Source organism: Mus musculus, chromosome 1, assembly GCF_000001635.26.
Source record: "Mus musculus strain C57BL/6J chromosome 1, GRCm38.p6 C57BL/6J".
Taxonomy (NCBI): Eukaryota; Metazoa; Chordata; class Mammalia; order Rodentia; family Muridae; genus Mus; species Mus musculus.
The window spans coordinates 92,616,272-92,644,217 of NC_000067.6; the positions used below are offsets into that span (position 1 = coordinate 92,616,272).

The following is a 27,946-nucleotide window of genomic DNA, read 5'->3' on the forward strand; positions in this document are numbered from 1 at the left end:
TCTATTGAGGGAAGCCAAGGCAGGCAAAAACCTGGGGTCAAAAACTGAAGCAAACATTATTAAGGAACACTGCTTTATTGATTTGCTCTCCATAACTTGTTCAACTTGCTTTCTTACACACACACACACACACACACACACACACACACACACCAGGAACCTCTGCCCAAGAATGACACTGTCTTCAGTGGTAGGAGCTATTCCAGATTTCAACAATCAAGAAAAAGAACCCCAGGGCAATCTGGTGAAAGCATTTTCTCCATTGGGGTTTCTTCTTCCCAACTGAGCATAGCTTGTGTCATGTTGACCATAATAAAACAAAACAAAACCACCCAGGACAAAACTCCTAGGCTGAAGGGCTTGTAACTCATGGATACCTAAGGAAACACTGGAAAGTAGATTCCAACTCAGAAGCAAACGTGGTGAGCAAATATGGACTGTGGTATGACAAGAAGCCACTGGTCACTCCGCCACAGCCTAAGCAGGCCGCTTAAATGTGATCTTTATTCGCTGAACTATAGCTAAAACTCTATGGTCCAGTGGTGCACTTGGGGATTTTCTCAAAGACTGTGGCCTAGTGGGCTGGCAGAAAGGAAATGACATATCCTCATAGGAAGTGCTATTTGGAACCATCACCCTGGCCAGAGGGTTGGATAGAGATAAACCGAGCTGTGTTGTATTCCCAGATGTTTTGGATTTAATTTGACCTGAAGAATTATTAGCAAAGATACACTAGGTCAAGCTGGGAGAGCATAGAACTGATGCTCAGAAGACACAGAGACAAACTTTCAACCTCCCCCTCCCCACAAAAGATTTCACTCACGTGGCTAACACAACAGAAGAAGAAAGAACATTGAACTCATCTACCTAGAGTCCTAATAGCACCGAGAGGAGCCAAGTGCTGCCTTGGAAAGAGTGGGGTGACCCAGTGCTGCGGAACAGGCTCCTCACATCGATATGGCCAGACAGAGCAGCAGCAGCAATGTCACAGGCCATATCGTCCCTACCTCAGGGGTGACTGCTCTGATGAGGTACACTGGATGCAGGGTCTCTCTCAATTACTTCTGCTGAGGACTGCAGGCTTCCTGCCATTCTGCCACATCTCTGTGTGGTGGCTAAAGAAACTCCATTTTATGCTAGGCATCCATTGGTACCCACTGGCCATTTGTCTCTAAATCCAGTCCCTAGAAGATAGGCTCCCAATAACCCTGACTCAGCAACTCCCACCTACTTGTTATGATATGACTAACAGCTCTTTTTTGGGATTCTGTAACTTGCTTATACAGATACCCTAAAATTGTTTTGGATCACTTACCTTGGCAGATCAGACCAGTTTTTGCTTGTTTGAGTAGGTATAGAAGGTTTTCTTGTGGTTTCCCCCTTTATTACAAATCTTTCCTTCACCCCTCCACCCCCTTCTCGTGGCACTTTCAAATTTGGCTCAGAGATTATTCATCCTGCTAGCAGTTAATCAATAAATCTCTTTTAATTACAATTAGATTGAGTCTTCCCAGGGGTCACAAACTCCATCCATAACAGAGGCAGAGGCCGCAGGCAGGCTGCAGCCCAGAAGCCCAGGGAATTGGAATCCCAACTGCCAGAGGCCAGTGCCTCCCTAATTAGCCACTGGAGGCTACACATCCCTGTTCTATCAGATACAGAGGCTCTTCTCAAGCAGGGTGACCCCGAAGGCAGGCATCTCCTCACATTGCCCAGCTAGTGGGGACAAGAGAGGAAGCAAGTATTGCATCTCTCTTCAGAAGACCCACATCTAATGTAGCCAGAATCTGCACAGCTAAAGTCTCGCAGGGACCCTGGTGTCCTCCTGTGTCCATGTTTACTCTGTTCCACTGCCCAGAAAGCCACAACTGATCTGAAAAGGAGACAGGACCAACCGACATCCACCTCTTCATGTTCCACAGAGACCAGGCGCAGCAGCACGGGGGCACTGGAAACTTGTATATTGGCTCTGTGACCTTGGAGTAGACCTGACTCTACCTAGAAAAGGTAGGTTCAATACGTCTCCGGGGCCTGACTCAGTAAGCTGGCATGTCCTGATCATCCCTGGCCTTCATACAAGTCAGAGTTATAGTTTGGTGAGGGGTGGGAGTGGGGCTCTACCCTTGTTCAATTCTGCAGATGGATAGGCTGCATCTAACCACACCATAGGAGACAGTAGTTCTGCTGGATCAGGAGGGTCAGGGCCAAGGGGAGGAGAAGCTGTCCCTTGCTGTCCCTTCATAGGCATTGTCAGTCAGCTCTCTCACAGCAGAGCAGCCTCCTCAGCCCTTGGCCAGCGGCCATTTCCACGGATTCTGAGGACACCCTGTATCCTTGAAACGCTGAGAGGTTATATTTGTTTTTCCTCCAGCAGGAATCAAGGGACAGCCTCGACATTAATATTCCCTGGCATTTTACACTCACTGGGAAAGGAAGTGTGATCCAGCAATGGGAGGGTTTAGGGAATCTCAGAGAGTGTGAAGGCAAAGTCAATACATTCATACCTTGAGTCTCACAGTGTGTGGTTGTCTCAGCTGGGTTCTTCTCACTCCACCTCCTGGACTGTTGAGGGAAGCAGTAGATACATCATTGGATTCACCCAGCCCAGATCTCTGAGCCACCTGAGGCAGCCCAGAACAGTGGAGAAGATACAGATCTCTCCTTAGCCAGGCTCCTCAGCAATGCATCCTCTTGCATACCTTCTGGGAACTAACAGAAAAGTGCCAGCCAGCCTCACAGAGGACTCCCCTGCCTGTCACTACTATGGTCACTATGAGTAAGAGAAAGTGATCATGAATAGCCCAAGGACAGAGCAGGGGCCAGCTTTGTCTAGTTTTCAGTGGCAGAGTAAAGCCCTATAAACCCCAAAAGCTGAGGTGAAGCATGGAAAAGAGCTGCCAGTGGGGCAGGGTTGGAGGATATATCTGTGTCCCAAATATGTCTGGGCACAGTCCTGCATTCTCCGTACACAGTCCTAGGGTACACATACGACAGTCTCCAGCACCTAGATATTAGCAGGAACCTCTCACAACCAATCAATCAGTCTCTGCACAAACTCAGGACCAGGTTTGGAGGCTGAGCTACGGAGATGTGGTCAGCATTCTGCAAGCCACAAGGCATGCAGCTTCAATGTAGAGAGGGCTGATCCCTGCTCTGTGTTCAGCCTACAGATGGAAGGGTCAGCCAGCACAAGGCGTGAAGGGTAGGAGGCCATCATAAACCTTCTTTAGTCAGTAACATGACATTTGGGGAATGTGGGGTGGATCTTGGCAGCCAAGGGTACAAAAAGCAGTGTCTTCCACAGTGGAAAACAAGCAACCAGATGTAACACCAGGATGCTAAAAAGGCTACTTGTTACCTGAGGGTCACTGGAATCCAGGGGCCTCTTTAAATCCTTAGAGCACAGCTCAGCCCCATTCATAAGGAGAAGTTGTCACAAACTATGTAAACTAGAGGAAAATGTCACTGTTTCAGCCCACACCAGCCCATCTGGCAGGAGATCAGAGCAGCCAGTGAACTCTGCACAGTGGACAGCATGTCACCAGCAGCTTCCCACAGTCTGTGGAGCATCTAACTGCATCAGTGAGATCTCCTCCCTCTCTGCCTCCATCTCCCTCGCTGCATCTGACCCCACTCATGGCCACAGCAGTGCACAGAAATGGAAGCCTCACTCCAGTGTCCCTGCGAGTGTTTGTGCTGGTGGGATTTGGGGGAGGTGCACTGACCCAGGCCCTGCTCTTTGCTGTCTTCCTTGTCCTGTACGTGGTGACTGTCCTGGGCAACCTCACCATGATCGTGGTCATCACCCTGGATGCCCGCCTGCACTCCCCCATGTACTTCTTCCTCAAGAACCTGTCCTTTGTCGACCTCTGTTACTCCTCTGCCATTGCCCCTAATGCCCTGGCCAACTTTCTCTCCACCTCCAAAGTCATCAGCTTTGAGGCTTGTGCCACTCAGTTCTTCTTCTTTTCCTTGTTGGCTACCACTGAGACTTTCCTCTTAGCTGTGATGGCCTATGATCGTTTCATGGCCATCTGCAGTCCCCTGAGGTACCCTGTGACCATGTGCCCTACAACCTGTACCCGTCTGGTCCTGGGTACCTTCTGTGTGGGCTGCCTGAACTCCATTGTGCAGACCAGCCTCACGTTCCAGCTGCCCTTCTGCAGCTCCAACCGTATTGACCACTTCTACTGTGATGTGCCCCCACTGCTTCAGCTGGCCTGCGCCAGCACGGCTCTCAATGAACTCTTTCTCTTCGGCCTCTGTGGGTTCATCATTGTGAGCACCACCTTAGCTGTCCTGGTTTCCTATGGCTACATCACCGTGACCATCCTCAGGATGCACTCGGGATCTGGGAGGCACAAGGTCTTCTCCACCTGTGGCTCTCACCTGACAGCGGTGTCTTTGTTTTATGGGACTCTATTTGTCATGTATGCACAGCCAGGTGCTCTGACATCCATGGAGCAGGGCAAAGTGGTCTCCATCTTCTACACTCTGGTCATCCCCATGCTCAACCCCCTCATCTACAGTCTACGCAACAAGGATGTGAAAGATGCTCTGCAGAGGTTAGGACAGAGACACAGCCTTGTGAAGGCAGTGAGAGGCTGCCCTGCAGCCGGAGGGAATGCTTCTGTGTAGATCACTGAGCAGTGAGAACCAGCCTTTTCTGTCTTCAAAATGGAAACGAAAGTGTGGGACTCAGTTACCTTTAAACTATTTCATGGACACATCATGGACCTAGTATGAACTATAAGAATTAGCAAAGCTTACTCTGCATGCAGAACCCTAAAGGCTGAAAGGAGTGAGGGCTCCCATGGCACAAAGACCAACAGAGAACGCCAACTGTTTCCCAAGTCAAAGCTGGGCTGGCTTTTCGAGCCACCTGCTTCTCTGGCCATGTGCTGAGCTTCCTCCCTAGGAGGAAGGCTAGGCATTGTCGTGTCTTGATCAAGTTTATCAATCAACAAAATGCTTATATTTAATTAATCCCCAACACTACCCCAGCTCTGGTGGCCATTTATGACAGGTAACTCAAACTGTCTCTATTCTCTTCTTCTACTTTTCAGCCATCTTACACACCGCTGTCGAGGGATCTTTTAAACCAATAGTTTAAGTCAATGGACAAGGCACTCTGGGGGAGTGAAACTGATGTGAAGAAGGAGTAGAATGGATAAGGCAGACTTATGACTAACAAATGCTACCTCTTTTAAGAAAGACCCCCTCCCCCCACAGCTGGGTCTAGAGAGATGGCTCATTGGTAAAGAGCACTTGCTGCTCTTCCAGAGGTCCTGAGTTCAGTTCTTGTGGGGAGCGGGTGTGGCAGTAGTCACAAGATGGCACCTGGGACTGCAGCCAAGTCTTATGACTTGCACCTGACTTCCTCATACACCTGAAAATAAGCCACGTCCATCGTGAGAGCTGCGCAGGCGCACCATGACGCAAGATCAGGCCATTTGACAAAGGCCAATGAACTGAGATTATGCAGACTGGGCTGATGGGGCGTGGTTGAGGGGTTATATAAGTGATTGCGATTGGGGTCTAGAGAGATTCCTGCTTGCATGTTGAAAAGTTCCTGAATAAACTGCTTTGAGAAGAATGCTGTGTCATCGCTCTTTTCTGCTAGTCGGAGACAGAAGTGACAAGTTCTCAGCACCCAGGTCAGTCAGCTCACAACTGAGTTGTTACACAGGTGTTGACCCTGAAACTCTGGCTCCAGGATGTTTGCCTTCTGACCTCCTTGGGCTCCTGGATTACATGTAGACACACATGCAAGCACAATATAAAAATAAAAGCAAAAAATAAATATACAAGAGAAGGATCCTCAATAGCCATCTGGAGGTGGTTGAGTGGCTCCACTCAAGCTAGAACCTTCATCAGGCTCCTGCTTCATCACAGGTCTCAGAGACGAACCCACAGAGGACCCAGCTTCTTAAGGTGTTGTGTGAGGAAGTGTAGACATTCGTTTCATATGTAAATTGTCCACAGAACACATACATAGTGAGGTATTCAAATATAAATAACTATAGACTTGGCAGTATGTAAGAACACATTTGTATCACATCTGTGGCTCAACGAGGTCAATACAGTCAGGCCAAGAGAAAGAATTTAGCTAAATCTCACAGTGTCTCTGAACACTTCCTGACATTGCCTGGCAAGGCAAACTCTCATTCTGAGTCTAACACACTTCCATGCCGCACAGCTAGCTGTGAAGAGAAGCACACAGCTCTCCCTCCTCTGCGACTAGCTTTTGCTGCTCAATGATGCCTTTCTAGGTTCAATCACAAGGCTGGTTTTTATTTTTCTGTACAAGATTATTTTACTACATTGATTCCATCACAGATGCTCCTCAGTTTAACAAAAATTTGCATCGTGGTAAAACCATCACAAGATTTAAATGTTGTGCTTTTGAAACTGCACTAATACTTCTACTTGGCAAGTATTCTACCGTCAATGCCTACCTTATAAAGTTGCAGTTAAGCAAAACTACCTAACGAACACAAAGCCTACTCTATGGTAGAATGCTGAGGGTCTCATGTGGTTCAATGCCGGAATAAATATGGGAAGTATAACAGTTGGAGCCATGAGCCTTTACGTGGTTGTAAAGTTGAACCTTCCTAAGTTCTGGAGCCCATCTGGTATGGCATTAACTTCATAGCTTTATTCAGTAGTCCTGCTGACATGAACATTTAGTTTGCTTCCCCTTCTCAGTTTTGAAGATAACTTTTGTTTAGCTTTTTGTATTTTAAATTTTGATTGGCATACAGAGAAACAGGTTTCATTATGACATTTTCTTATATATACACACATATATTAATCTATAATTTATATGTAATATGTATGAAAGTAATAATGGCTCATATATATTATATTTATGTATGCACATACACACATAAACACATACACACACACACATGCATGTACATCCCACATATGAGAGAAAGATTATGATCGTCATTTCTGATCCTGGATTACCTGTTAACATAATTATCTCCAGTTTCATGACATTCTCTACGAATGCCATGACTTTGTGTTTCTTGACAGCTGAATAGAATTCCATCATGTATTCTATTGTGTGGTTTATCAGACTGGTTCTATACCTTGGTTATTGTGAATAGATCAGCAATAAACATGGATGTCCAAGTACCTTACCGGTACACTGACTTAGAGCCTGTTGATTATTTACCTATGAGTGATAGATCTGGCCATGTGATGTTTCTGTTGGGTTTTTCAAGAAGTCCCCTGCTGGCCCTACAATGGCTGCACCCATTTATATGCCACCAGTGGTGTATAAGGGGTTCCCTCCCTCCATCCTCCCAGATTTTTTTTTCTTGATTACAACCATTTGGACAGGGGTGAGATGAAATCTCTAAGCAGTTTTAATTTCCATTTCCCTCCCGGATAAAGGTGTTGAACTTTCCCCAATGTTCATTTGCCAGTGTAGCCTTCTCCTTTGAGAACTGTCTGCTTCATTTATTTGTGTGTTTATAGCACAAATGGATTCTTAGAGTTTTTATAGATTTTAGATATTAATCCTCTGTAGGATGTGCAGTTGACACAGGATTTTCTCCTATTTTCCAGCCATCTTTTCACTCTGCCGATTGTTTACTGTGTGGGGACTTTTTTATTTCATCAAATCCCATTTGTCAATTATTGAGGCTGTTTCCTGTGTTGCTGAAGTTCTTTTAAAAAACAAAAAACAAACAAGCAAAAAACCTTACCTATGCCTGCATCTTGAAACATCTCCCCAGTCATTTCTCTAGTGGTTTTGAAGTCTCTTATATTAATGCCTTTAATTCATTTTTACTTGGTTTGGCTACAATATGAGACTTTTTTTTTTTTTTTTTTGGTTTTTCAAGACAGGGTTTCTCTGTATAGCCCTGGCTGTCCTGGAACTCACTCTGTAAACCAGGCTGGGCTCAAACTCAGAAATCTGCCTGCCTCTGCCTCCCAAGTGCTGGGATTTTTGTCCCTCTACACGTGGGCATCCAATTTTCTTGTTACCATTTGTTGAAGAAGCTGTCCTTTGACCAACATATATGCAGACATCTTTATCAGAGATTATTATGTGGGTGTAGCTGACTGGGTTCATTTCAGTTCCCGTATCCTATTCCATTGGTTTAATCTGCTCTGCACTGGGGTTTTCCTGTGGCGTGTTATATACCCTGATATTAAGTCTTTTTCCAGTTCTGTGAAGAATATCATTGGAATTTGGTGGGGATCGTGTAGATCTGTAATGCTTTGATTAACGCAGCATTTCATATGATCAATTCTTAGACAAGTTGTGACATGGGAGGTCTCACCAGCTCTCAGTGTCTTCCTCAAATTTCTTCATTGGTGTTTTAAGTTTCCTTTGTAGATATTTTTGTCTCTTTGGTTATCTTTTACTCTTTGGTATTTTTTTAAACCTGCCATGGATAGGATGTTTCTTGATTTCTCTTTTTAGTAAGTTTGTTACCAGTGTGCAGAAAAGCTGTTGAATTTTTTTATGTTGGCTTTATACTCACTATTTTGCTGAAAGTTTTAAGAATTTTCTTCTGAGCCCTTAAAAGTCTTTTATGTCTAGAATCATATCTTCTGCAAGTAGGAATGACTGACTTCTTTTTCTTATTTGTATCCCCTTTGTGCCTTCCTTTCTCTTGTCTCATTGCTCTAGCCAAGACTTGGTGTTAAATTAAAGGAGAGAGAACAGGCCTTTAGATTTTCTCCATTTAGTAACATGTTGACTATAGCATTGTTGTAGGGAACCTTTCTGGTGTTGGGGCTTGCTCTTCTATTCCTCAATTCTCCTAGGCCTCTATTCTTTCTTCATTATTATTTCTTACCATCTACTTTTTTATTGTGTGGCTTGTCCTTGTGTTAATTATTTGAGATCTCCCTGATCTGTTTTAATGTAAACACTTATGCTGTAAACTTTCTTCTTATTGCTGCCCATTCTGTACCCTCAAGTTTCTAGAACACTGTGCTTCTGTTTTCATTTCATTATAGAAGTTTTAATATTTCCCCCTCAATTCCTTACAAAACACAGATCATTCCAGAGTGTGTTATTCATTCTCAAGTTGATCCTACTATGATCAAATTATTTTAATTATTCTGTGTTTGTTAGAAATTGCTTTGTGTCCTAGAATGTAATCTGAGCTCCCAAGAAGATTGTGAATTTCATATTTGTTGAATGAATTATTCTGTAGTGATCTGGGAAGTTAATTTGATTTATTGTACAGTCTAACTCTGTGGTTTCTTCGTTGATATTCTGTTTAGGTATCCTATCTAAAGATGTCAGTGGACACTGCACATCACCCACTATTATCATAGCAGGACCTGCCTGACCTCTTATACTCTTCAGTGTTTTTTTAATGAAATGTATTGGTATATATTTACAACCATTGTATCTCTTGATGAACTCTCCCCTTTGTTAATATGTGATGCTTTTCATCTTCATCTTCTCTAATTGTGGATTGAACATCCACACCAGCTTGTTTATGGCTCCTCTCTGCTGGAGAAATTGACTTTCAGGCTATGGGTACCTTTGTCTGGGAGGTGGTTTTGAAGACTGTAGTTAGTTGGATGTTGGTTTGTTTTCGTTCATTTGCATCTTACCGGTGGGTCCAAGTCATTCAAATGGAAGGTTGTTACTCAGAGGGATTTCCTGATCCCTGTGCCTCTGTTGGTTGTTCTCCATCGATAGTGTTTGTTACTGGTGTTTTTTTTTTTTTTGTTTTTGGTTTGTTGGTTTACATTATTGGACATGATGGATTTCTCCCTAGCTCTCCTTTGTTTGTCTATTTCCTCTCATGCAACTCAAGTTTAAAATATTGTTTTGCTGGGTATTGTAATCTTGGTTGACAATTTTTTACTTTCAGGGATTAAATATGCCATTTTTCATTTTCCTGGATTTTTTTCAAGTTGTTGATGGAGATCTGATGTTATGTTGATGTGTTTGCCTTTATAGACAAGTTTTTATTTCTCCATTTCAGCTTCTAGGTTTTTAAAAATATTTTTGACATCTTGACTATATAATATACCATAGAGGGATTTTACTCTAGTTGTGTTTATCTGGAGATCGAAATATCTCTTGTGTGTATTAATTTTTGTTGGGGTCTGGGAATCACTGCACAAACCACTCAGACACTGATTTCAGTTAAACAGGGCTGGTTTATTGAATGCATACCCCAAGCGTGACTGATCAGGGATGTAGTGCAGACTTGGTAGCTGGGTCATGATGCCCAGCCAGAATCCTACAGAGCTTTTATGCCTGAAATCCACAAACATCTGTGCCAAGTGATTCCACCAATCAGGATTTAGAGATAGAGGATTTCCTTAGAAACATGCCTTTGTTGTACAAGTATCCTGTTCTCATTGGTTGGGGTATTTGACTGTGGTGGGGGACTTGCCTTGTTCATGTCTCAACTTGCCAAACACGACGCACACATCTCTTTCTGACAAGTAGGAATGTCACTTCCCAGGGAGGTCTTGGGAACTTACACTTTATTTGAACCCTATTCAAAATGGCTTCTTATATTGGTGCATTATGTATCTCTTATATTGGAGCCCATCCCCGGGGCAGATTCTAAAAGCAAAGACCATAAAAACTCATACACAGGTGCAGGAAATGCTGCTGGGTGGTGGTTTCGGGTCCAAGCTTATTGTGGCTAACTATACAAAGCAGTTCTATTGACTTCTATTGTGATTGGGCTCCAAGAACACCAAATCACAGAACATAACAGAATATGCAATCAACTTGAGCATGAGAAAGTTTCCTAAGAACAGCACATGAGAAAGTTTCCTTATAACACTAATAACAGCACAAAATGGCTGCCTAGACAGGCAACAGTTACCTAGACCTTAACGTTTTCTAACCCAACTGACTAAAATCAGTGCTGTCCGTACAGATGTGGGTAAAGTTGGGAGACAGAGATGTGTTAGACAAGTTAGAGAGGGGAAGAGTCAGGTAGATGTGATCAAGATACATTATATACATTATGAAATTCTCAATGAATAAATTAAAAATATTATTCAACAAGACTAATTAAGTACACAAGGAATTTATCCTTTTAGAGAAACAAATGCCTTTTGTGGTTTTGGATTCTTTCCAAATTCTTTCTCTATATTTGTGTGTGGGGGGGGTTGTTTTGTTTTGTTGCTATAATTTAATTGGCTCGATTCTCTAGGTCCTTAGTTTTATCTCAGCCTCTTCTGACACTGTGGTCCTTGTTTTCTTTGTTCACATTTGAGCGAGCTATTTCTTCCCCTCATCCTGATACTTTCTCCATCTTGGTCCAGCCTATCAGTGATGGCTGGTTTCCACTGTGCTTTTTATTTGATCCACTGACTTTCCCATTTGCAGCATTTCTATTTGTCTTTTCTCCCTCCCACACTGTCCAAATTTCAACCCCTTGCTGAGATTTCTCGGATTTTGTTGGCTTTCTCCTCTATCGTTTTGGGGTTCCTCTCCTGGTCCCATGTTGATATCCTTATCATTCAACTGCTTGTCTGTATCACCTTTCAAGTCACAGATTTTGTTTTTCCCCTAGTAAACCTCTGAGATCTTCATTTGGTCTTTGTGGTGGTTTGAGTAAGAATGGCTCCCGTAGACTCATATATTTGAATGCTTAGTCAGCGGGTTTAGAAGGATTAGGAGGTGTGGCCTTGTGGAAGAAAGTGAGTCACTGGAGGATGGGCTTTGAAGTTTTGAAAGCCCATGCTAGGTTCTCTCTGTCTCTCTGTCTCTGTCTCTCTCTGTGTCTCTCTGTGTCTCTCTCTCTGTCTCTCTGTCTCTCTCTCTCTCTGTCTCTCTCTCTCTCCAGATGTAGCGCTGAGCCACCTGCCTGAACGCCTCCATGCTCCCCACCATGATGATAATGGACTACACCTCTGTGACTGTAAGCAATCCTCCAGTCAAGTGCTTTCTTTTATAAGAGTTGTTTTGGCCATGGTGTCTCTTCAGGGCAACAGAACAGAAACTAAGAGTTTTATTCCTTAAGTTATGGTCTCTTGGAGATGTGCTGTCATGCAGTTTCCTGTTTCTTGTGTTTTTATGTTACAATTGGGACATCTGTTGGTGTGGATAACTCCTCTTATCTTCCTTGGCCGTCTGAGGGAGCAAGCATCCTACTCTGGAGGAATCAAATCCCTCACCACTCAGAGAGAGGAATACAAACTGCTGGGCCAGCAACATCAAACCATAGAATTACACAGAAAACCAATCTGGCAGCAACATCAAACCACAAGATAATTACACAGAAAACTAATGGCAGCTTCCTGGCGCAGCACCAGTTTCTATAAACTAGGAAGTGAAATGGTTATGGGTGCACTGGGAAGGCACCGTGGAGACGGGATATGGGAGAGATGAAAGGGGGGGGCAGGGAACTACATGGCTAAAGAAGAAGGAGACAGATGGAAAGAGCAAAGAGGAATGAATAGAAGAGAAGAGAAATGACCTAGAGATTTGAAAATTTTTAACACCATAAAAAATTCCCAATCATGAGAAAATTCATAACCAAAATAAGAGGAGAATTGAAAATAAAAGCATACAAGATTTCATTTTTAAATGTTTTATTTGTTTGTTTGTTTGTGTTAAGGACAGTCTTACTATGTGTCCTAGACTAGTATTAAACTCACAGCAATCCTCCTACCTTAGGCTTCTAAATAATGAGATTACACAGTCAGGCATCATAGTTAACACATAAAAGCTTTCTTCCTTCCTTCCTTTCTCTTTTACTTTTTTGACAGTAAGGTAAAGTCAAAGTACTTTTCAAAGTATAGAAGAAAGAAAAAAGATGGAAACATGAAAGATGAAAAGTTTAACCAGCTTTCTACACATTTATAGCTATTTGGGCATTTGGGAGATGTATATATGGCATATCCACCATTCTCTTGCATTGTTTTTTCTTTTATATTTATTGTCAAAACTCTATGTGTTCTGGATATAAGCCCTTTATTGGTTATATAATTTGCTAACCTTTCTCCCATTTTACAACTTTCATATTGATACAAGTATGTTTGGTTGATTGGTTTTTGTGTTGTTGTTTTGAGTCAATATAATGTCTTAAACTCAGGTTAGTTTTTCCTCCATGGTTACTGAATTCTGGCATCTTGAAAGAGTGTTTGTCTCCACTAGATCTCAAGGAATACTTTTTATAGGTTTTATGTTTGTGTTGCTATTGTTTGTTTGTTGTTGTTTTGCTTATTCTTTCACTTTGGCATCTATGTGCTTAGCATTGATTCTATGGGCTAAGTTTTCTTGTCTTTGCTTATCTGTAAGAAGTCAATCATCCTGGACCATGACTGCCATATTCCCTTGCAGTATAATCAGATAAAACTGTGAGCCTGGTGCTTGTGGTGCGAGGAATTTGTCATCCTGGGTTAAGTCACTTTTGTCCCAGCCATTATAGAAGCCCTCTTCTTGCACAAACAGAAGGCATCCATGTGTTTTGCTCCTCAGAGCAACCCCACTACCCAGTACTGCCCCCGTTCAGCCAGCTTTTCTTCGGACTTCTGGCAATCTGCAGCCAGTTCTCACACAGTAAAACTGGATTTTTCCAGAACATTCACCATTTTAAATGCATTTCCCAGTATTGTATAGTGTGACCTACCATAAATCAAAAGTCCCTGTATACACAGCCTATATCTGCAACCTATATAATTATTCTATCAGGCTATTTTGTCTGTTTTTATGCTATTTTATAATTCAGTATTAGACTTTTAAGATAAAGTACAATATAAACTTTTAATGCTTAAGAACAAAAGTAACACCTGTAAAGTATTTAGGAATCATATAAAGACATAAAGAAGGATCAAGAGGGGCAGAAGCAGGTGACATTTCAAGTTATGAAACTCCATGGGACTATGGCACTATCATAAGGTACTGGACAAAACACCTACGGCACTTCTGAAGTGACCAGCTTTAAGAAAAGCCAATGAAATCCTCCCCCCCCCCACACACACACACCTCCCAAGAGTAGAATGAGGAAAAAAAATATGCCTGCTTAGCAGGAAGATGCCCACTTTCCAGAGCTTTCCAGCTTGGATGCTCTGTCATAGTCAGAAAGCAGGAGAAGTTCGAGAAGCTGCCTGCTTTCCAATGGGCACCCTCATCGGAATGTGATTGGCTGCTTGTGACTGTCTGCTCCTGGGTACTTGATTTGTTAGGTCAGGGCTCATTTACTACCAAGCTCAGCTGAGGCTCATTACATAGAGGCTCAAGCACAGGACGCCTTCTCATGCCAAACAAGTGTGTGTTCTTCCAGGAGTGTTATTAGAATGTGATAGCTAGTTTTTCCATTGTTGTTGGGTTTGCATCCTGAAACCTTGTCTACTGCTAAGACACCTTTGAAGCTCTATGTTTTTGTTTGTTTGCTTGTTTTGTTTGTTTGTTCTGTTTTAGTAATGTAGCTTTACATCAGTGATCCACTCCAGTAATTTTTATGTTCTATGCGAGGAAAGGGCTGGAGATAATGCTTACAAGTAAATATTGAGTTCAAGCACATCTGTGGAAAAAGCTGTTGACTTTCCTCAGCACCTACATCAAAAGCCACCTGCCCCAGCATGAGTTTGGTCAGGGCTCTGTATTTATGCTACTGAGCACCATGGGGAAGGCTCTGTGACGTTCATATTCTTCATTTTTCTTGGGGAATGTGGGTGCAAGTGTTCTGTAGATTATATCATCTGGGAAACTGAAAGTTTTCTCAGTGTGTTTCTATCGAGTGGAATCCCTACCAGCCACGGAACTTTAACAGTGACTCCATCATCTGGATGATGTTTGGTGTCATCTTTTTAACTTTACACTTAGGTGGTTGAAATCAATGTGGACCAGACCTTCACTGTCAGTTTACCTTGCATTTCGCTAGTGGATGACAGGTCTGAGCATCACTTGTGAGCTCTCCAGCCATTCCTATGGAGTTATAAATATAAATGAGTCATACACAAAACGTTTTCTGTCACTTCTTCATTAGCTCGGACATGCTTAATCTTGACTTATAGTTCCTGACATAGACGAACCGTTCTTGACAAAGCAAGCCAGTTATGTTGAGTGTGAACATCTCTTCAGAGTCTTAGCTTGTCCATTTCCTCGAGAGTATGTAGCTAAGCAGGAATTGTTCAGGTTGTGAGGTCACTATGGTAGTTGTGCCCCTCCATGCAGACAGCAGAGCACAGAGAGAGGAGGCAGACACCCTGCTCCAGGTCACTGAGATCTGACCCTGTGTCTCCCACAGAGGTAGGATGTTGCAGTCAAAAGCAAAGTCTACTATGTTCCTTTCCTCTGTGCTAGGCTGGGTGCCCAACCTACCCTGAGAACTACAACTTGCCCAACTGCAAAGTGAGCCCACTGTGCCCTTCCCCTGAATATTCTTAAGATAAAGAACACTAGCTTGCAATTAATGACATCTTTTGGGGTCATGGTCCTCAGTAAGAGGTTAAATAAGTAAATAAATAGAAAATTGCCCCCAAGTGTGGCAATTTACTTTCATGGAGGGTCTTGTGCTTTTCCTGCCTCAGCAAGACTTCTTACAGGTTTTTCCAACATTTATGTAATGGCACTGGGCACAGTTGGGGACACAAGCTTGAGCTTTCCAAGTAACAGTATAAATTAACTCTCAGCAAAAATAAAATTTGAAGTCAAAATAGACAAAAGCAAAAACTAGGCAAAACAAAACACCCAACCACAGGCTGCTGACCAGAACAAATATCCCAGAGAGAGAAAGCCACAGTCTGTGGATCTTCTATTTAGAAATTCATTTCTATATTGCCACAGTGTGGACACAGCAGGCCACATGGGGTACAGAGTTTGATCCATCTGCTTTTCAAAGGAAATCCCCCTTCTGCTGGTCTTTTCCGGGGCAAAAGCTAGAGAACCCAGACAAAACTGGGTCTGAAAGCAGACTTGTATGCTTGCAGAGAAAATGTGCCTGCTCAAATGGAACTCAACTTCCAGAGCGTGCTAGGCCATGAAGTCGCTCACTCTATCAAAGGATATGCTCGTTAACAGACCTGGTCCCTGATAGTCACTTTTGTTTCTGCTATAAACAGAACCAAAGAAAATGGAGTAAGACCCCAGGCTGGGGCTGGGAAGGAAATCGTCCAGGAGGCCAGCCTCTATCTAGGACTGCCTGGACCACCCCAGGTGGCCACCCACCTTGGCTTTCCAGCATCCTCTCTCCCTCTGGGCTGTGCCCCTAAGGCTCCTTTCTTCTGCTTACACAGGGCCACCTGCAAGAGCTCCATTCCAGGTGGGGCCAGTACCTGCTTCTGCTCTCTGAATTCCAGCCCTTACACCTGACACATTGGATGTGCACATGCCTCCTCGTAGGGCTGAAAGCATGAACTTTTAGGAGCACTGGTATACATGTGCACATGTAATCACGTGTGAATGTTTTGGGATCACATCCCATAGACTAACATGGGCTGTATAGGTAATGAGTTCCAGATACATCTAAAAAGATACTCGCCTAAAAAGCATACACATTTATACACGGTATACATCCTTTGTACATGTAAACAGATTAAAACCTCACTTAATGCATTTTTCTCTGTACCCCTCCTTTTCCACCCATAGCTCTGAGTAAACCACTCTGTGGCGAAAGAGGTCTGGCTCACTGTTCATAGGATGCAGGATGCTGAGGTGTGGCCACTTATCACTTCCTCAGCTACTTTCTGGTCCACAATTTTACATAACAATTTTGTTTTGTACAAGCGCTGGTAGAGGGCTGGAGAGATAGCTCAGCGGTTAAGAGCACTGACTATTCTTCCAGAGGTCCTGAGTTCAATTCCCAGCAACTACATGGTGGCTCACACCCATCTGTAATGAGATCGGCTGCCCTCTTCTGGTCTGTCTGAAAACAGCTACAGTGTGCTTACTTATAATAAATAAATCTCTAAAAGGAAAAGCTTCTGGTGGAAACGCCCCTTCCTGTGGAGCCACATCAAGGGCACATGCACCTTTGGTGTCCATTGCTGTTGCCATTCGGTTTCCACGCAGAGCAACAGGAGATACTTCTCTGAGTATAGGGGAAGGATGCTTTTACCACTGCTGCTGTGTGGGATGCTTGGAGTGTGCCTTGCAGGTATATCTAAGTTGTCTTTCCTTATCGACTTCATCTGCATAATTCAGCCACACGTGATAAGGGAACTAGAGCAGTGATTCCCAACCTGTGGGCTCTGACCCCATTGGGGAGGGGGGTCACATATCAGACATTCTGCACAGCAGATATGTACATTATGATCCATAACAGTTGCAAAATTATAGTTATGAATCAGCAACAAAAATAATTTTGTACTGGGGGGGGGTGTCACAACATGAGGAGCTGTATTAAAGGGTCTGCAGCCTTAGGAAGGCAGAGAATCACATGTCCTGCCATTATGGGAGTGATACCCAGTTCTCCCCACTGAGCTTCCTCTGTGCCAGTGCACACTCAAGGCACATCATCTGGTTCCTCTCTTAACCACCAACACGGATGGGGGTTCATCTTCTTAGAAGTTTTACGTCTTGTTGGCTCGCCTGACATTTTACCCAACTGTTTTTAAGTATCTGCCATATGGACAGGCTGTTCTGCACACTCCTTTTTACAGTTCTCTGTGCCCTTGTAAGTCTACTTTGCTAGAGGAGTTTGTACTCTGGCTCTGACCTGCTTCCGGAGTAACTTCCAAACCAACTGCCACCTGGCCTTGGCGATGGCCTCCGAGGAGAGAGAACACAGTACGGGGCCTGGAACCTCAGCACTCTGGATGACTCAGGCCAACGCTCATCAGTGTGAAAGGACCACAACTTCACAGGATGCAGCTTACAGGGAATCCACAGGGTAAGCACAGAGCTCTGGAAACCCATAAACACAAACGTGCTAAGAGCAGCTACTATTGCACAGTGCCAGCCTGCCGTGTGCATGGACGGAGCTGCTAAACACTACCTGAGCAATTCACTGAGTTTCCTTGTAGCCACAATGGAGGTGGTATTGCTACCGTATGGCTTAGGAGATAGGCAGCTTCAGACCACAGTGGGGCACTGGGCTTTGATCCACGCATTGAGCTCCAGCATCCTATTAACCAGTCTTTTCCTCGTCCTCGTCCTCGTCCTCTTCCTTCTCCTCCTCCCACCCCACCCCTCTCACACACATCCTGGACAAGGCAGCACACTACAGGTGTGTTTAGATTCCTTTTCCCCTTTGGGTTGGTGTCAGGCAGTTCAGCGTCAGGGTCATGTGTGCACATTTTCCAGTTCCAAGATGTACTACTGTCTGCTATTGTGCTCCACCCCACACCCACTTCACACTGAACCCCACCCCCACCCCACCCCCTTCACACTGAACCCCACCCCACCCCCTTCACACTGAACCCCACCCCCACCTCACCCCCCTTCACACTGAACCTCACCCCCACCTCACCCCCCTTCACACTGAACCCCACCCCCATCCCACCCAGGGATGTATTAGGAAGCAGAGCCTTTGGGGGTGACTTAAGTAGAGGGAGCTTCTACAAATGGAATCAGGGCTTTTGCTGGGACAAGGTGTGGCATCTCCTCAGGACCTGGATGTGACTTGAAATCCCAAGCACCTCAGGCACGCAGTCTGGTTACATTTAGCAGGCATTTGCTGGGAGTCTACCATATGTCAGATGGCCTGATACTGAGGACAAGGGAGCAAGGTCATCCTTCAGATACAGCAGCCCCCTGACAGCACACAGCATTGGCTCTCCTCAAAGACCATCCAGCAGCTGTTTTAACAGTCTGGTTCATCAGGGAACATATTATTCACACAGAGCCTGTGGTGTACCCAAAAAACCCTGAAGTGGCTGCTTCAGGGGTTGGATGCTTCTGACACAGGGCCCATGGTGTCCCATGGTGCCTGATCCTGCTCCCTAGAGAGGGGTGTGGCTAAAGCAAGAGGCTCAGTTGCCCTGCCTGGGCTGATGCCTGCCAACTGGGGTCTGTAGGCCATGGTGGATAAAGAACAGCACAGCTCTGGAATGCCAAGCTTTGGCCTCTGGAGGACAAAGAGCCTTTGTGAGAGTTTTCTCAGCAGCCCCTCTTCTTGGCTCCCAGCAGTAATCATAGCAGTCAGGTTTCTAAAAGCAGTAAGGGCCCTTTAATAAAAACATAGCTTATGTTAGCAGAGCAACTGGCTTGGCTTTGGTTTGTCACGCAAGTGGATGCTTGCTGGATGTGCTGGCGCGCATCTTTAGTCCCAGTACTCAGGAGGCAGATCTCTGTGGGTAGGAGGCCTGCCTGCTCTACACAGCAAGTACCAGGACAGCCATGCAGACACAATGAAACCCTGTCTCAAAAACAAAACAAAGGGACTGGAGAGATGGCTCATCGGTTAAGAGCACTGAGTTCCAGAGGCCCTGAGTTCAATTCCCAGCAACCACATGGTGACTCACAACCATCTGTAATGGATCTGATGCTCTCTACTGGTGTATGTCTGAAGACAGCTACAGTATACTCACATACATAGAATAAATAAATCTTTAAAACAAAGCCAACCAAGAAACCAACAACAACAAAAAACAAAAACAAACTGAGGCGTGTCTCCCTTCCCTATACTTTCCTGCATCTTGTTAACACATTGGTCTTTCCACTGACATGACTGGTGGAAATCTACAGGCAGATGGGTGCTTTCACCCCACCCAGGAAGAAACATGAAGTCAGGGAAGGAAGATCTCTTAAGTCCTGACAGATAGACTGAGCCACCAAACAAGGTTTCCCCTCCACTTCTGTTCCAAAGGCCAAACAACCCACACAGGATTTCCCTAGCACCCTCCCCTCAGAGTCAGGGGCTGAACAAGGACATTAGCAGAAAATGCTCTCCAAGTAAATTTTGGCTGTCGCTGAGTGGGGTCACCTGCTGCTCCCGCCCCGAGGAAGAAAAGGTCTTCTCAAAGAAGGTTGGCACTTCTTCTATCTCCCACAGCAGAAGCAGCACGGCCTCTATTGGCTGGCTGTGAGACCATGTGGCCTGACAGAAGGCAGGCCAATCAGAAATGTCCCCAAGTGTCCCCCATAGGGTATAACATCCCTGAAGGTGTATCACTGAAAAGAGCAGAAGCCAGCAGGCAGGACATGAGCCAACGTTGCTTTCGCTTGGAGTTGCCCGAGAGGTCAGCAGTGAGGGGTTCCTCTTCTCCTCGGTACTGAAGGAGCTGTAAGGGTTCTGGGAAGGGGAAGATGAGCACCACAGAGAATGCACAGGCTCACAGCTCTGCAGACCACGTTGCTGATGTCGCTTGGGTTCTTAGCTCTGGTCTCTGGGCCACACCACATCCTAACGAGATTCTCTGTACAGCGAGTATTGCTGCACAGCTGACTTCCCTTCAGCTCACATCTCCCCCACCTGCTGAAGACTGAGGATCCCCAAACCAGAAGACACCTCGGACACCAGCATCCTAGTCTACCGGTAAGGAGACTAAGGCACTGGCAATTCCTGCTCCGCAGAACAGCTGTCACTGTGACAGTAATCTCAACTGTCCCTGCCATTTCTGAGCTTGGAAAAACCGTCCCCCAAAGACTCCGTACCCTCCTTTGAGACGAAGCAGACCATGCGTTTCTCATGGGAAAAGCACCTCCTTCAGAGTCTCCACCCGGGGCACCCGGAGTCCTCTGACCTGGGGTCTTGTACTAGCAGCAGCTCTGATAAAGAGGCTAGGGGGAAACCTGTCACCTACCGTGGTGTGCAGTGACTTTCCGTTCACAGGGCGAAGGTACCTTTAGTCAGGTCCTCAAAGTGCTCTGGCAGGCATGTGCACACCTGCACAACCACTGCTGACCCGGACAGTGCATCCCCAGTCACTGCACACTGAAAGCAGCATGGTGTGCTTGCTGCAGTGACATGTGTTATTCTGTGTTCACACATGGGGGATGGAGTCACAACCTGCATCTAAAAGCACAGGAATTAAAATCACCCTGCGTGTTACAGTGTTCTTTATTAACTTAAACAAGGACACGGGCTGGCATTCCCAGAGACATCAGTACCCAGTTGGTTCAGACAGTTCCTCTATTGGTTGACAAGGTCTTCATTTCTAGTGATATCAACACGGTGTCTACAATCAGCTGGTCGTGTCCCGAGAGACTCCAGACACATCACAGACATGGAGCACATAGGACCGGGCGGCCTCACTGGACATCATCATCATCAAAAAGGTCTTCAAAATCTATGGAAACAAATCACAATGAAGCGCTGTTGGGTACAGGACAAGCAAGTGAGAAAGCTGGAAAGGCAGAGTGGTAAACGGTGTAGCCTGGCAAAGGGCTCCCCAGGAGGTTTAGCTTTAGCCAGCTGGAGGGAGCGGACAGAACTCTGGGGGATGGACAGCACTGCCCCAGTGTAGTCTAGTTCAGAGGCGATCTTTATAAAGCATGGGGGTGCTGTGGACACACGGACAAGCACCTTGCAGCCTGGCGGCCATACTGAGTGTGAGGACAGCCAGCAGTGCCACGCCTGCACCAGGAGGGTGGAAGTGTGGGGAACAGTGGCCGGACTGAGCCCAAGATGACTACCTTAGCGAGCCTGGGCAAGCCAGGCTCCAGATACACAGCTACAGCCTGCTCCAGTCAGAGTGTATTTACAGTCAGCATGCAAACATGCCACTGGTGCCCACAGCCATGGCCACCCGCTCTTCTGGTCACACATCTTCCACGTTTCCATCTACTGGGCAGGGCCACTTTGAGGCTAGGAACGGCGTCAAGCTCACCCATGTGTGCAGAGCTCATCTGCTTGGAAAGCCAGCCTCCAGTGTTCCTGCACTAGACCTTTCTGGGTAAAGGCAGTGTCTCTAGTACAGCTTTGGCCACGCAGGAGACTGCTCCACCCTCCCCGCCTCCTGACGCCTGTGATTCCTGCCCTGACTCCATTCCTGTGACCCAGAGAAGCCTCCCTAGGAGAGTCCTCGGGATACAATACCACCCAGCTTATCCAGGCTCTCAGCGGCCTGCCTGCAGTCTTGTCTAGATCTCTCACTACTTATAAACTGCACATAGGGGAAGAGAGAGAGTCAGGTCCACAGTAGGACCCAGTGCTCACCAGGCAACAGCTGCAGAACCCATCTGTCTAGGGAACCGACAAGGCCTTGGTGGAAGCCAAAAGTCTCAAGGGCTTCTCACAATGAATGGTTTCATAAGCACTGGGTTTGGCACAGACTGCAGACAGCGCCCACTCTTGCTGAGCTCAGGCAGTGAGTAGGAGACAGGGAGCCTGCATGTCCCTTCCCTGCCCAGTGTGGCTCATTAGGAGACAGGTGTCTCCTGCCGTGTTACCAGTGCTCTCTGATGGTGCAAGCCAGGCCACTTGCTCCCTATAGAACCACATGCACTGAACACAGTACACAGCTGCTCTCTCAAGGACCAGGAGCTGACACCGACGAATGGGATTCTGAGGGAGTCCTAGTTCAACCCTATAAGCCCTATGCACCCCGCAGTCAGGAGCCCTGTCCTACCCTACCCCACGGTGCCATAGGCCGTGCTGGGAAGCAGTCAGGAGCCGTGACCTACTCTACCCCACGGTGCCATAGGCCGTGCTGGGAAGCAGTCAGTAGCCCTGCACCATCTACTCCCTGAACAGAATTTAGAGAAATGACTTTGAAGGTTACATTGCCCCTTCCTCTAACCCCCAGCTCTGACACCAGAAATGCAAAGTTCCCAGGAAGGAAACACCCACCCATCTGACAGATGGCCTCCCCAGTCAAGCATCAGCTACATGCCAATGAGCCCCCAAACCCATCTGGACTTGGAACTTGAGGGGAGCTCTAGTAAGTTAGAAATCAATATGGCATGGTTAGTCATGGCTCTTTGGAAAGTCATGCACTAGAGCTTTGTTGGGACGAAAAGAGAAAACCACCTCTCCCCTCCAAGTAGGGAACTTAGCCTAGATTCCCAATCGCCACTTGAACCCAATGTAAGGGTTGATCAGTAGGAACGAGGCGTTCAGAATCAGAAGGACAAGAGGGTCAAACAGGCCCTGTCACATGCCTGGTGATTTTACTGCCGGCTTTCACTGCTCAACTGGTACAACAATCTAATCAAGAATGCTCTTAGCCCTGGCCTCGCTCGCTCGGAATGAGCGGAAGCTGAGCGCAGCTGTTACCCTGCAAAGGCAGCAGTGGCCATGAGTCCAGGTAGACAAACAGGTGTGACCCAGGGAAGAAAGGGACGCACATTATCAGGAGAGACCAAAGACAGAGCCCCGCCGGCCTGTGTCTGGGAGGCAGGCCATAATCAATGTCCATTTGCACGTGCTCTTCATACCACTGCTCAAATGCAACCCTGGGTAGTAAACTGGGGAGAAGCTTACTTCCTGCTCTCCCCTCAGACAGGGCTGACAGGCAGAGCTAACTGCCAGGAACAAGGTCCGGGCCACACTGTTCCATGATCCAAATTACCCACAGCACAAAGCTGTCCACGGCAGAGGAAAGTCCTGACTAAGCCTGGCACCCACTTACCATTAAAAAAGTCTGCATGAACGGCCTTCTCATTGGCTGCCAGGTCCATCAAAAGCCCGGTGCTACCTCCAGCCTGGAGAATGAGAGGCAGGGTCATCCAGTGTATTTGTTTCCCAAAAGTAAGTGGTGGCTTTGTTACGAAACCCATCCCACCTCCCTGGAACAGGACACTGAGGGACAAGAATGTTCAAGTTGGGAGGCAGAATTTTCCAAATAGAAAAAATAGTGTGAATGGGGAAGCCAAACAAATGATTTTCAAGCTCTCTCAAGGTCCTGTGTCCCTTGAGTTTTCCTTGGCATGGCCTTGTGTGGTACTCTCTTGCCGGAGTCTTCAACCTCCTAGACAATGCCAGAGGCCACAGAAGTACATCAGCAAGCTGGATGTCTGCTCTAGAGCCCCCCTTCTTTCTGAGACCACAGCCCTTGGGAAGCTGCTCATTCCTGAACTGAGGTCTGGGGTGCTGCTGCTCTGGGGAGGATCCTCCAGGGCAGCCGCCATACCCAATCTCTCAAAGGCTTTGTGCCAGTTAGTCACCCAGAACAGTGGTAGCAGGGACCTGTGGGTGTGTCTCACAGTACAGCTGGCTTTGGCCTCCTCCTTCCTGGGCCCCATCACTCGAAGGCTGCTGGTTCAAGTTTCCCTGGAGTGTCAGGTACATGAGCATGTCCTGTACTCTCTTTTGAATCTTCCTTCTGCCTCTGCCTCTGTCTCTGCCTCTGCACACACCCCCGCCACCGCAGGAAGCCATACAGACTGCCTCTGAAGTCCTGGCTGAGCCCTCCTGCCTTCACTGCCTCAATCACAACTTCCTTAAGGCTTCCTTCTTCTTGTTTCCATTTCTCTACTATCTCTGTATAAACCGAAGCCCCAAACCCTCCAAAGGCACAACCCCCACAGGAAGTCAGGCTTCCTCACTGAGATGCCCTCAGATCACCTGCTGCAGGACTGAGGGGCTAAGGCTGAGAGCAATTGCCTCATCAGGGGAATCACAGAGCCCACTTCATTCTGCAGACGTCCTTATGCGGACCTGCTTGTTCATGCCCCTCGGTGTTCAATTATGCCCTGGCTGGTTTTGTGTGTCAGCCTGACACAAGCTAGAGTGTCATCAGAGAGGAAGGAGCTCAGTTGAGGAAATGTCTCCACAAGATCCAGCTGTAAGACGTTTTCTCAATTAGGGAGAGCCCAGCCCATAGTAGGTGGTGCCATCCCTGGGCTAGTGGTCCTGGGTTCTATAATAAAACAGGCTGAGCAAGCCTCAGTGAACAAGCCCGCCAGCAAGCAGCACCCCTCCATGGTCTCTGCATCAGCTCCTGCCTCCAGGTTCCTGTCCTGCCTTCCTCCAGTGATGACCTGGAAATGTAGGTCAAATAAATCCTTTCCTCCCCAACTTGCTTTTTTGGTTATGGTGTTTGTCACAGCAATAGAAACCATAAGACAAACAACAAGGCATCCCCTTCCTTTAGTGGACAAGGGAGCATCGCTCTGCTCCGCTACTATGGCTCTCGTCATCTATATCCCAAGGTCAACAGGGCACATCCTTCAATATTTGGATCAGGGCAAGCTCCTCTCTTAAGCCTCAACTGAGCCGACTAAAACCCCACGGATACGTCTGTAGGGCACCCTCACCCCACCCTACCCTTGCTTAGGATATGCAACCGGCCTCTTCGGGCCACAACTGACATCTCTCAGGTCCGGGGATACGTTCCCGCATCGCCCTACTCGCTGAGCTTTGAGGAGGAACAGGAAGCAGACATACAAGAGCTGGCTGACACTCCTGATCATAACCACCCATATCAGGGAGAGATCTGTGACCATGGTGGAAATCAAAAGCACAGGATCGCTCGAAAACTCTGTATGTGTCTACACGAAATAACCGAGTCCCAGCACCAAGCACGCAGTTACCACACACCATCCCTTACCCTTCTCTCAGAGCTTGGGGTCTTGAGGCCTGTCAGTGCGTAAGCCTCGCTCGGGCCTTCCCTCTCTGGAAGATTTATCAGGAGCCACAATCAACTGACAGCGAGCAAACCCTACTTCCTCGCTGCAGTTCACGTTAACAGTCGCGGGCCCTGCGACTGTCCCCGGCAGCTCCCGCTTCCCCAGCCTCTGAATCCCCAAAGGCCTGGGCTCCCGCGCAGGTTTGCAGGCGTGCTCCCACCCCCACGCATCGCTCCGCGCCGCCACCACCCCACCTCATCCAGGTCCACATAGGGCCCCGCGCCCTCGGGGAACATCTCATCCACTGCGGGTTTCATCTCGACAAGGCGGCGTTGCGCTCACTTCCGGCCAGCCCCTTCTACTTCCGGCGTTCTTCCGAGCACGTCTAGACCTCGGAGGACCGCGCCTCGGTGGCACTCGCTGGCCTGGCTGCAGGGCAGCTCTCTGGGAGCTAAAGAGGGCAGCGGATTAGATGACGGTCTAAGGACCAGCAACACCGCACAGCACGAGTTGTCAGCGGAGAAAGGAGACTCTCCATTTCCCAGCAGAGCTGCAGTTCAAAACCATCCGAATGGCTACTGTTTAGGATTCGCAGGCAGTAATGGATTGGCTAGAAGATGGGGGTATTGGATCCCCGGGTGCTGTTGGGGGTAACAGAAATCCAAAAGTAGTCCACGCTCAGTGATCACTCACAGGGTCACCTCGGCCAAAAGGAGGAAGCAACCCAGTGCACGCAGACAAGATGGGCTTTATCTACACGGTGAGATAGTGTGGAATCCTAAAACTAAGAAGGGATTCCTAAGCTATGGGCATGGAGGACCCTTAAGGATGTTGTTAAGTGAAACGTAAACAAACGCTGTGTACCACTCATAAGTGATCCCTAGAGCAGTCAGACTCATAAATGCAGCAGTGTTGGAGATGGTGGTTGCTCAGTGGACACAGTTTTAGATCTGCAAATCAAAAGTTCTAGAGGTGTGCGGTGGGGTTGGGGGGGAAGGTGTCCATTAAATGACTGGACTGTCCCCTGAGAGGTGGCCAGGGGGATACATGTTAGGGTGCTATATTATACCATGGTTTTTAAAGAATGAATGAAAGAAAAAAGATGGGGAAGGGACAGAGAGGTGTGGATCATTGTCAGAGAGGGCCTGAGATGCTCTGACAGACTAGAATACTCTAGTGAGTCTCCTGGATGTCCCCCTAGGATCCTCTGAGCACCTCCTGATAAAATCCAGGTTTAACAAGTATCCCTGTAGCAAGAAGCCTGAAATCCAGCTGATACCTGCCTGCTCTCCATGTCTGATAGGGCTCTTCACCCTCCACTATCCCCAGACGATGTCCTCTGGTCCTGACTTCAGCAAAGCGTCTGTGTTACCCCTGAGTTATTTCCCATCTACCCCCACCCTGCCCCTTGACTGTCAGTCCCTCTTGCTACTGTGGTTGCGCTGAGTCTCTCCAGCAGTTCAAGGCTTTTGCTCCTGTGCCTCTCCTGATGGTTTTGGATGTTTTCCCTTCCTCTGCGTTCAAAGAGTTGGAGAACTGTTGGTTGGTTGGGTGGGTGGGTGGGTTGGGTAGGATTGGGTTTTTGGTTTGGTTGGGTTTTCCTTTAACAACTTTGAGGTGTCAGGGGCTTGGTTGGGGTGCAGGCTGCTAGAGTGAAAATGGGGATCACAGGTAAGGACAGATCTAGGGAAACCTACTCAGCCAGGATATAATGGGAACTGAGCCTAGACAATCACTCCTACCCCTTAAGCCTGAGTGTACTGTGCCGGGTGTGTAAGAAATAACTGGAGAACCCCAGATGCCAGGTCAATGCCATTCTGAGATACCCACATGAAGGTCAAACTAAGGACACAGAGGCAAGCAGGCAGCCAAGGGGAGCCTCCTGTTAGTTTCTCTTCCTGCTGGTGTGCGGGGCATTTGCCGGTGTGTTCTTGGCTTGCATGTCTTGTGTATGTCAGGGAGGCCTCTTCCTGCTGGTGTGCGGGGCATTTGCCGCTGTGTTCTTGGCTTGCATGTCTTGTGTATGTCAGGGAGGCTCATCACCTGTAACACAGGCTGCCCCAGTGTTATGCCACATGCCTTCATATCCTAACGTAACCAGAGGACTGCCCAGGGAGACTCCCCTTCCCCCAACAGCCTCAGCCTGGAGTCTTCTCCTCAGATATTATAAGTGTGGGCTATGGCTCTCCCTCACAGACAGGGCTCTGGCTACTTGATTCTTGCTACTCCCAGGAACATGCTGAGTACCGAGTGTGGGTGCCAGGCCCCAATGTGACTGCAGTTCACCCGGCAGTCGAGGGAAGGCTGTCTGGCTTGCCTAACTAGGCATGTGGACTTAACAAGTGAAGCTGTCCTGGTGTCTTTCTTTCAGCTTCCTTATCTGGGGCCACCATACCCCACCCCTAGGTCATTGTGAAGATAGAATGACAAAGTGACAGCTAAGACTGAAAGGCCTGATGGACAGTGATTGATGGATAGAAATGATGTATGTCTTAATTAAAGGCATGCCCCATGCTCATCAGAATGAAGCCCAGCTAATTCACAGTGCGGCAGTATACATCGGCTCCTTGAAAGAAACCCACAGGGGCAGTG

The 27,946-nt window shown here is 46.9% G+C and overlaps 2 protein-coding genes across 3 annotated transcripts; one reads left to right on the plus strand and one right to left on the minus strand.

Moving 5' to 3' along the window:
* Positions 1-3,609: 3,609 nt before the first annotated feature.
* Olfr12 (olfactory receptor 12) lies at positions 3,610-4,730 on the plus strand. Its single transcript, NM_206896.2, has one exon. It carries the CDS (start codon positions 3,637-3,639, stop codon positions 4,636-4,638), a length of 1,002 nt encoding a protein of 333 aa, NP_996779.1. The 5' UTR covers positions 3,610-3,636; the 3' UTR covers positions 4,639-4,730.
* A 16,143-nt stretch (positions 4,731-20,873) lies between these two features.
* Cops9 (COP9 signalosome subunit 9) lies at positions 20,874-25,714 on the minus strand. Of its 2 annotated transcripts, none has more exons than NR_028108.1 (3): positions 25,336-25,677; positions 23,416-23,488; positions 20,874-21,132 (listed from the first exon to the last, which is right to left on the minus strand). NR_028108.1 is itself a non-coding variant. In NM_001163425.1 (3 exons), exons 1-3 carry the CDS (start codon positions 25,669-25,671, stop codon positions 21,095-21,097), a joined length of 174 nt encoding a protein of 57 aa, NP_001156897.1. In that variant the 5' UTR covers positions 25,672-25,714; the 3' UTR covers positions 20,874-21,094. The 2 variants fall into 2 exon arrangements, 1 of the variants encoding a protein (NP_001156897.1); NM_001163425.1 differs by having other exon boundaries at positions 25,609-25,714.
* Positions 25,715-27,946: the final 2,232 nt, after the last annotated feature.

Excerpts from the sequence above, each read along its gene's own strand:
- Olfr12 (NM_206896.2), top strand. The coding sequence starts at position 3,637 with ATGGCCACAGCAGTGCACAGAAATGGAAGCCTCACTCCAGTGTCCCTG.
- Cops9 (NM_001163425.1), bottom strand. The coding sequence starts at position 25,671 with ATGAAACCCGCAGTGGATGAGATGTTCCCCGAGGGCGCGGGGCCCTAT. Across the intron at positions 23,489-25,608 it reads CCTATGTGGACCTGGATGAG|GCTGGAGGTAGCACCGGGCT; the intron begins GTGGGGTGGTGG and ends CTCATTCTCCAG. Across the intron at positions 21,133-23,415 it reads TCATGCAGACTTTTTTAATG|ATTTTGAAGACCTTTTTGAT; the intron begins GTAAGTGGGTGC and ends TTGTTTCCATAG.